At 39.0% G+C, this 9,857-nt stretch overlaps 1 protein-coding gene across 1 annotated transcript; it reads right to left on the bottom strand.

Moving 5' to 3' along the window:
- Window positions 1-5,346: 5,346 nt before the first annotated feature.
- LOC148035623 (ACT domain-containing protein ACR4-like) lies at window positions 5,347-8,736 on the bottom strand. Its single transcript, XM_087677600.1, has 7 exons — window positions 8,515-8,736; window positions 8,361-8,406; window positions 8,092-8,206; window positions 7,936-8,003; window positions 7,254-7,832; window positions 6,809-6,913; window positions 5,347-6,662 (listed from the first exon to the last, which is right to left on the bottom strand). The coding sequence occupies exons 1-7, from the start codon at window positions 8,577-8,579 to the stop codon at window positions 6,309-6,311; spliced, it is 1,332 nt and encodes a 443-aa protein (XP_087533726.1). The 5' UTR covers window positions 8,580-8,736; the 3' UTR covers window positions 5,347-6,308.
- Window positions 8,737-9,857: the final 1,121 nt, after the last annotated feature.

The following is a 9,857-nucleotide window of genomic DNA, read 5'->3' as shown; positions in this document are numbered from 1 at the left end:
TGGTATTGATTCCTTAAAGAATAAAGCCTCTAGAATGGTGTTTTACATGCTCAAGAGAGTTTATAGTACTCATTGGGTGCTTTGAACTAGGTTTATGATTGAGAATAGGAAACTATGTGCAAATAGATGGATGGAGATCCATTGTGAGGCCATCTTTTTCTCTAAGGGGATCAAAACCAAAGTGGGAGATTTTGAGGTTTTACAAATGCTAGTGTAATGTTGGAAGACTATGATCAAAGATCTTGATTGGTGTGGAGTTACTTGTGTGGAAGAGGTGACCCCAACCTACTCTAGTTAATTTCCTTCACTAAAGCTTCATATCAATGTGGTTTTCTACTAGTTCTAGTCAATTTGAAGCTTGCCAATAGCATGCATGAAGAAGCATCGAGGAGGTGGATGGATGTATGGGAGCCTAATTGACTTAGGGTTTTACAATTAAATCTTCAAGTAAAGAGAACGAGTTTGAGCTTGCACTAGTCAAGATTAGGTCGTACATGGAGAGTAGACTCCATAGTGAGTAAGAAATAGAATAATCCATCATGATGTAGGATGCATCTTAGTCTATCTAGAAGCACAAATAGTCCCAACAAATCCAAAGGTGCGAGCTAACCACGTGTTGATTTTTATGTTTCTATTAGTGCTTGTGTTGAAGTCCTTTTGACACCTAGATCCTTTGCCAAAGATTATTGACTCATAAGGATTCAATTTCATGGTTGCTATTCCTTGATTAATGGGGCTTTAAATAATGTAGAATCTACTTGAAAGTAATGTTGAGCCATGTGGAGTATATAGCGTGGTCAAATAGGTATTCTTCTTAGAGCATATGTTGCATATATTCATATTAAGTGGTAATCAATAGCTTGGAATTTGTTGGAAGAGATAGTGAAGATATTTCTCCATGGAAGCTTACTAGAGTGCTAGAGAAGAGAAGAAGAAACCCTATTTTCAAAAAGTACAAAAGGTCTTTAGTTATCTCTTTTCCTGTAACCCCTTGTTTTATCCTTAGACCTTTGGAATGGCTCTAAGATTTCACGAGATGAATTACCCAAATGAAAGGATCTCCACTATTTTTCATTAGATCTTGACCAAAACCTTCAAAATAACCATGGTTTGTTGTAGAAGGGCCTATCTAGTCATGGTTGTGCTATTAGCAAACCTTGTGACTAAATCCTTAAGTAAAGTTCCATGTCTTTAATGTCTTTAACTAGATAGTGACATGAAATGACTCCAAAGCAGGACCAAAGTCAAAGCTATGATACCAATGTAAAGAAGGGTTGTTCTCACAATTCTTGCACAAAGAAAATATTCGTGAAATACTCAAGAAATGAGAAAATAGCCATAGCCATGAACCATGCTATCATAGAGAATATACAATGGGGTTGATGGTGGTGGTTTAGCAAGATACTCACCTCTTGCTATACTGGAGCAAGACACTAACCTTTTGCATCAGTGGGAGGTCCAAGATGGAGGCCTCAAGATAGTATTTGATTATTGTGCAAAAAGATGATGTGCACAGTTACAACCCTTCCTTATGTGGTAAACCCTAATTATAATACCTTAGGCTTATGGTGTGCACATTTTGCTTTATCCAATTACTATGCATGCTTTGTACTTAGCTATGTGGCAACATTATACAAGCTATTAATAAATTGGGAGTGAAAAGAGGACTATTAACAAGCATACAAAGCCCTAAAAAAGGCTCTTATCAATGCACCTATCTTACAAGCCCCAAACTATAGAATCACATTCAATGTGTATATTAATGGACCTAAGATCACGATATGAATAGTACTTTGACAACGTGGTGAACACCACATGGATTTCTCCCATGAGTTTTGCTAGACAACACTTCATAGAGATGGCAATAAACTATTCCACAATAGAATGGAAAGGGCTTGGCATGGTGTATGTAGTGAAGAGCTTTCACCATTATCTGATAGTAGACACCCCTAACATTGGGATAGTTTCGAAGGAAGTATTGACCACTATACCACTTACAGCTAAATCTTGATGGACTTGCATCATTAGGCTCCCTAGTGCCCATCAAATTTTGTTGACACTTTAGGAAATTTACATCCATATAGCGATCTATAGATATTGTTTACTAATCATGTCAATGTAATGTTTTATCATGTCCTTGACTTCCTTTTTAGACCATTGAGCTTTAATATACTTAGTGAACAAATGTTGTGTTACAAGCCACATTGCAAGATGGCTACTAATGCTCTTTGAGTTTGACTTCAATGTAGTTGTAAGGAAAGGGAAGCAACACTATGTGGCCAACCACATATCAAGAAAAACAAGTGGAAAAAAGATAATTGGGATTAATGATAACATCCCAAATTCACCATTGTTTGATGCAATAAAAGTTTAATCTCTTCATTTGACTATATATTGGTTTGACAAGTTGTAGATATTCTAGAGCATGGATTGCTTGAATGCCAAATAGAGAAAGCTTTCCTTATATACTTACTCATTAAAATGAGGCCTTATTAGAGTTAATTGTAGGATAGTTGTACAAGCTAGGGCAAATTGATCTATTGAGAAGATGTACTTGCAAGCGTAGAATTGAAGAGGTATTGCAAAAGCAAAATGGTGGAGTAGCTAGAGGCCACTTCAATGTCCCAATCATAGCTTTGATGGTCAATTCTATTCAAGAATGTAGAGTTGATTTCTTAATCACAGTAATGAATGGGCCATACATGAATGTACTTATTAAGAAGGGGAAAATGGAGTTAATATTATACTTGGCCCATCAAACCTTCAAAAAATGGAGCTACCATTATTCTTAGCCCATCTCTTTTGAAAAATGGGGAATTGATTTCATGGGACCAATCAACCCTATAGTACAATATTCTTAGACATGGTACCTTATTATAGTCACAATAGACAATGTCATGAGATGGGTTAAGGCAAGGGAAATATAGAAGAATGATGCTAAAATGATGACCAAGTTCTTATGGGAATATATCATATCTAGATTTGGTCACCCAATAGATATAGTTAATGATAGAGGGACTCACTTCATTAGTGAAGTGAATGAGCATCTACTCTCCACATTCCTAATGATCCATTGAAAGTTAGCATCATATTATCCACAAGCAAATGGCCAAGAAGAGTTGACCAATAAGTCCCTTATCAATTTATTGTGACAAAAATGGTATCGGACTATGAGTTGATCAAGGCAACAACCTTATGGTTGCCCTATGGGTGTATTGAAAATGACCATAAATCTAATCCCCTTCAAATTGACCTATGGCACTGATGTCATTATGATCTAGGAAGAAAACAAATTGTGGACTAAGTACCTCATTGAGCTCGAACAGATGACAAAAACTAAGCTTTCAGTCACTTGTGCACTCATCATATTTAAATATTCAAGAAAGTCTTGGTTCAATAAACACATCTAGCAACAAACATTTAAAAAAGGAGACTTGGTTCTCCTCTATTGGCTTAAGAGACATAAGTAGAAGCATAAGTTCAAAAGGATGGGACATTCATGCTATTAGCTAAATTAAAAATGTAGAGCTATAAAAACCCTGAGGGGAGAGGTTTGGCCACTTCAATGAAAGTCACATCAAGAAGTACTATCCCCAAGGCATTCAAAACATGAATAACCTCTAGAACTTACTAAAACTCTAACTAATCGTAATATGCACCAAAGTATTCATGAAAGTCCCTTGCCATAAGACCAATGAGGATCCAATCAAGCCATCAAATTTCAAAGTGGAGATAGTTGTAAGCAACAACTTGGATGATGGTGAGGAAACCGATAGCCTACTTGAGAATTCAACTCATAGCATCTAAGGAAGTCCTAGCCAAATACCCTTATTGATGAAGGCTCAGACTACAACCTTGCCCCATCACTTTTGGGATTAATTAGGCTAGCCACCACTTGTGCCAACAAGTGCTAAACTCCATCTATATGGATGCCAATCCTACTCATTTTACCCAAGCAAGTGCAAGCTTGTGTTAACCATGGAAACAAAAAGCATTCCAATGTTCTATGTTCTATTAAACAAAGAAAACATAGGACACAAATTTTACTAGGACTACCCTTTTAAGTTTCACACCAATTTCCATGTCAATTGCATGGAAGATTGTACCCACTTGACCCTTCACCAAGCCAAAGTGATCTTTCTTCCACCTTTAGCACTCGGGAGATAACTAAGAATCACCCACAACCTATTAAATTAACTATACCACCCAAGTCTAACAAAGAAAGAGATGGCTTAGTATAATAGATACAAGTGGCATAAGGTAACCAAATGGGCCCAATTAGCAATAAAAAGATGACTTAAGGGTGCATCCTTATTGATTGATATCATTACCTATCTTTGCAAAATACTATGCCAACCCTTTGACTTCAACTCTCTCATTGATCTCCAATATAATTGAAAGTTCTATGAGTGGTGGCTCCCCAATGATGCAACAATAAGAATCTATACATACATAGACATATGGCAATACATACACAATAAAACCTCACTTGCATTTACACACATTTGATGATTCCAAATACCAACTCCAACTAGCAAGATATCTAGTGTTATCATGAGGGGGATCAAAAGTAAAAATCATTAAAAAATGTGAAAATCATCAAAGATAAACAAAAAAACAATCAAGGGACATTGAAAACATTGCATAAAAGTAATTTAACAATACACAAAAAAGTTTGATAAGTGTTTTGAGTACTTGTTTTTCATCTCTCTAATACTTATTGGGGAAAAAATATTCACCTTTTATTGCCTTCCTATGTGCAAATGGTAGAATCATTTATTTAAGGCAAGAAGCTTGAATAAGAATCATGAAAAGGCAAAATGAGGGTGGAATAGTCAACTACCCAAGGCCTAGAGATGATCAAAGAGGCCACAAATAATGAGAAATTGAACTCGCCATGGACTAATAGAAAACCTTTGACCTATGGGCCACACTAACAGCATATCATATCATACACATTATGCATAATAGAAATCCACAAAGATAAATTCACAACTCTAATAGCTCCTTGTTGATTTTATTTCTTTGGTACATGAATCTTTGTTTACAATGCAAGATTTTTTATGCATGTAAATTTATCACATTTGCAACTTAATTCTAGTTTGGATAGTATTTAGATGCAATCTCAAGTCATCTATGCTTTATCATTGAAATGCCATGGAACAGTACATGATTTGAAAAAAAAAAACACACACTTCAAGTCTAACCAGAGCCTAGTTATTTCTAAGCATTGCAATGTAGATGCCAAAGAGGGACACATAAGGATGAGAGAGGCCATGCTCTTTCATTAGGTGTGGAGGATTGATTGCATTCACCCCCCTTTGGTATGGTCTTCTCTTGCAATGGTCAGTCGATCTTCTCTTGCTAAGATTATAAATTTGGAGTTTGTAAGGCAAACAAAAAAAGAGCCAAAGTTTGGAAATACCTCATCGGAGTTTTGAATGAGAGCGCAAGGTTCAGTTGCCCAAGGATCATCATTCTGCTCCGGTGAAACAGGATTTAATGGGTTTATGTTCATCCTACAATCATGATAGGCCAAAGACCTCACGCAATTCAAACAAAACAACATACCACTTGCTCTAACACCTGCCTAGAACAATTAGCATTTAACTATAAAAGAAGTAGCCTTTACATGCCTTGCAGCATGTGGGCCAGAGCCCTCCCTAGTCCACTACAACGCTTCCCAGTGTCCATTACAACCTTCCAGCCTTTTAGCATGCCAAAGGGTTGTTGCCTGTCAAGATTAGATTGGAAAGGTGGTGGTAGCATATGTTCCGTGAATTTTTTGACATCACTGAAAGAAATCCCTGCCATAGGACACTGCATGCATGAAATAGGGGTGACAACCCATCCAACCAAGGTGGAAAACCAAAACTAAATCTTTAGCAATGTGATAAGCTAGAGTCTCTTATGCTGGCGAACAACCTTGCTCTGTCCTTGAACAGTACTTGCGGGGAAGCTGTTCATCAAACATGGTCCTCAGAAATAATATTATGTACAAGGTTTCAATATGAGCATGTGTAATACAGGGACTATATACAAAGAACTGCAGCTGGCAGATCTCAATTGTGTGAACTTTCTTCCTCTGCTCAAAATACCATCTGGAAACCACCTCTAGAGCCATTAGACATTACTTGTGACAAGATTGAAGCCATAATTTCTGATCTGTGTAATAGGTAGGGCAAAAACAGGTGACACAACCCATTCATATCGTGTGTGATGAGAGTGGAACCAGATCACATTGTTCAACATGAGCACATCCAAGAATGCTTCCTACTCCAGGCGTTTCCCTTGCATATTGAAAGATGCTAGGAAATGGACTTGATCAAGCCCAGATTGTACAAAACTTGCGAGGGCCGACCAAACAAATTTCCCAAAGAGAACCTGGACCGACCTGATACTTCCTGAGATGGAGTTTTACAATAAAGAGGTACTTCTTTCACCTGCAAAACAGCCTGACCAATTTCCTGACGAACAGCCTCAATTACTTTCAAGTCCACCCGATCCCCAGATGTATCAGTTACATAGAACACATTAACTGCTGTGTTGCCTCTAGTAGTAACATCGGCTCTAGTGACAGAAAGCCCATGCTCCCTAAAAATGCGAGTAACATCTGATAGAAGCCCAACCCTGTCTTTAGTGCACAACTCAAGTCTCAAGCCCTGCATGCCAGATTACACCAAGGTCAAACATCAATAACCTGAATTGTCACCGGGGGAGGAGGGGGGGCACTCACAATGTCCCATTTAAGATTCACATTCATTCCAATTGTAGCTGTGACATTTGGCAATTAAAGTGCAAAAAGTACCTCAGTGACCCGGCGTTTAATGGCTGCTCTGAGGCATTGCACCACCCTTTGTCTCTCTGCCTCTGAATCAAGTGTACAACCATCAACATGCCGTATATAGTATTCCTAAACAGTGAAACTGACAAACATTCAGGAAAAATTCATCCCAAACACTGCACAACATAGACATGCTGAAAATATAGATGTGCAAGAGACTGCCAAGCAGAAATCTCCAATTTCTAATGACTCGAAAGCTTTAGACATACTTTATCTATACTGTCACAAATACATTTAGTAGAAAAATGAAGGATGCTTTATGAAGACATGCCAGATCATGACACGCTGCCTATGTAGACAGCAATAGTGCAACAGAAACAGACAAAGCACATTTAAAAGGTACATGCATTCACTAGCTCACACAAGCCTGACTTACCAATCCCTGGAGACAGTAACAATTACCACATACCTGATATGCTCTCAGACCATCACTATCAATGGTGGCATGGAAAACCACATATTCCATGTCTGTCAAGGTGCAGAGAGTATCAAAAAGCAGCTTGGGCCTATTCCTACACTCGACATTCACCACAGAATAGCCCTTCTCATCACAATTCTCCACAGTGATCTTACCATCCAAATCCCAAATATTTTCATCGTCCTCTCCTTCATAATCCCTGTCTGCAAACATCATCTGGTGCAACCGCCGTTCTGTGTGAGTCAGACTCGTTGTGAAATCCGTCCTTGCACCCCTGGAGCTCACATCCCCCTTCAATAAAGTGCACAGAGATTCTTTAATTCTATTGAGCCTTTCAGTATCTTCAATTGGGCCACCGGAGGTTTCATCAGATATGTATAGGAGGCAAGCCACTCTCATGTTGTGAGTCCATAGCTCTGCAGCCACGACATTGCAATGCATATCTGTTAAGTGGGCAGAAATCTCCGACATGAGGCCTGGTCTATCTGTTCCAGTGAGCTCTATGGCAGTGTGCTCAGCAGCAGACTGTACTCCAATCCTTCTAGGGTACTGATGACTGAGACCGATACTCTGTAATAATCAAAAAGCATATCACAACCTGGCAGCTGATTAGAACATAAAAAGCCAAATAAGGGTACAAAGAAAGCCAGAGAATACCGCAATGAAGCCATACCTTCTCCACAAATTTGATGGTTTCTTCCTGTGTCACTTTGTTTCCAGCCGAGTCGGTCACATGAAAAACTGCAGAAGCATAGCCACACACACCCTCATCGTGAAAAATGAAAGAAAGTTGTGAAACAAGCGCAGAGCAAAAGTCGGGACGACTAACCGTCCATGGACCATCCTCCATCAGAGGAAATATAGGCCTTGTGAATGTTGAGATCAAGATCCGTTAGGAGCTGAACCACTTCAAGTAGGATGCCATGTCTGTTGGAGCTATCGATCTGACATTTAAAATGAACCAAGTTAAGTGGCAGAAAACATACTAGCACACAAGACCAATGAGGTTTCCCAAAGGAGAAGGCAATTCTCAAAATGGAAAGGGGAAAGAAGCTTACTGAGACCAGCAGATCTTGGAAAGCAGAGATAGATTTTTACCTTGAAGAGGGTAGCCTTATCGCAAGAGGTGTTGTCTACGACGACTCTGCAAAATAGAGGAACCAAAAGGAAAACAAGAAGAAAGTGAGAGGGAGATGGGAGAAATCTGGCTGAGAATGACAATAGGGATTGATTAACGGCAGAGGAGGCATACCTTGGAGGGTTCATCCGCCAAACGAGCTTCTGGAACTCATCGAATTCGGGTTGCCATGCTTCCATGGCGGGAGGAAGCACCGCTCGGGTACAAAGGCAGACACGAAGAAGTCCAGCGAAGAAAGAAAGATAGGGAGAGAGAAGGGCCGGGCGGGAGGAAAAGAGAGACTCTCTTTCTCTCACACCCCTCTCTCTCTCTCTCTCTCTCTCTCTTTTGCAAGAACGACAGCGCCGAGAGGATCTAAAGAAGAGGAAAACAAGAATTGTGGTGGTGAGGCGTGTGTGATGTGTGATGAGGGCGATAGTGAAAGCACAAAAGGCCTCCTCTCATCATCATAGCACTTGCTCCATCTCCCACAAACCATGCCTTCACCTCCGTTCACGCGGTGCCCCGATTGCTTCTAACACTTGGCATGGAGCACAAGCACCACGACTCAGTGTTCCAATATTCATGACTTCACCTTCCCCCACAAATTGCTTTACCAACCTAAAAGTTTGTAGTCCTAGTGAAAATACAATCTATAAAAATGACCACCAAGACAATTGGTTCTACGGTGAGTTGGAAGGGTATGAAAATTCTTGTGAGGCATAATAAATGCCCAAACAAGAAAGTACCATCATCACAAAATCCTTTAAATCCAACTTGACTTGGCAATCCACTCAGAGCTCTCTACACATTGGTTATATCTATTACAAATCCAAATAAATAAGAGAATCGGCACTAGAATAGATCATTTTTAAACATTAGCTATATATCTATTACAAATCCAAATAAATAAGAGAATCTACACTAGAATAGATCATTTTTGGCAAATAGAGAACATGATTGTAAATAATAAAACAAGTACCTATATACAAACAAGCAAGGAATACTCCACAAATATTTGCATTAAGAAGTGTGCACACTCCCAACCATTAAATGCCCTAGTTGTGCATTATTATGGAAATCACCTACCTGTAATATCATAGATACACACTAGTTGACAACTAGGAAAGGACATGCATGTGCATCAACTAACCGCTCTAAAGAGAACCCCACCCCCATGAGAACATGCCTTGATATTAAATGAGCGCAATCTACAATAAACTATCCACCATTAAAAATAGGTATATGTTAGGCAACACATTTTTGGAATGCAAATCCCCTTTTAATAATATAGAAGTAAACCGGTAAAGCGGCTTGCCTTTGTGGTTGGAAAATGACTTTAAAGCCCTCTTACTGCTTGACAAGTGTTTAATACCCATCGTCTTACTCGACCAATAGTGGACTCTGGATTTGGTGCATTATCACTATCGTGATTTAAACAATAATCTATATTATCTCTTATTTTCGAATTTCCTATA

The sequence above is a fragment of the Lygodium microphyllum genome, chromosome 5 (assembly GCF_053477565.2).
Source record: "Lygodium microphyllum isolate KBCC chromosome 5, Lygodium_microphyllum_v1.1.10, whole genome shotgun sequence".
Lineage (NCBI taxonomy): Eukaryota > Viridiplantae > Streptophyta > Polypodiopsida > Schizaeales > Lygodiaceae > Lygodium > Lygodium microphyllum.
The sequence above is the reverse complement of the archived record's forward strand: the minus strand, read 5'-3'. Positions and strand labels throughout refer to the sequence as shown.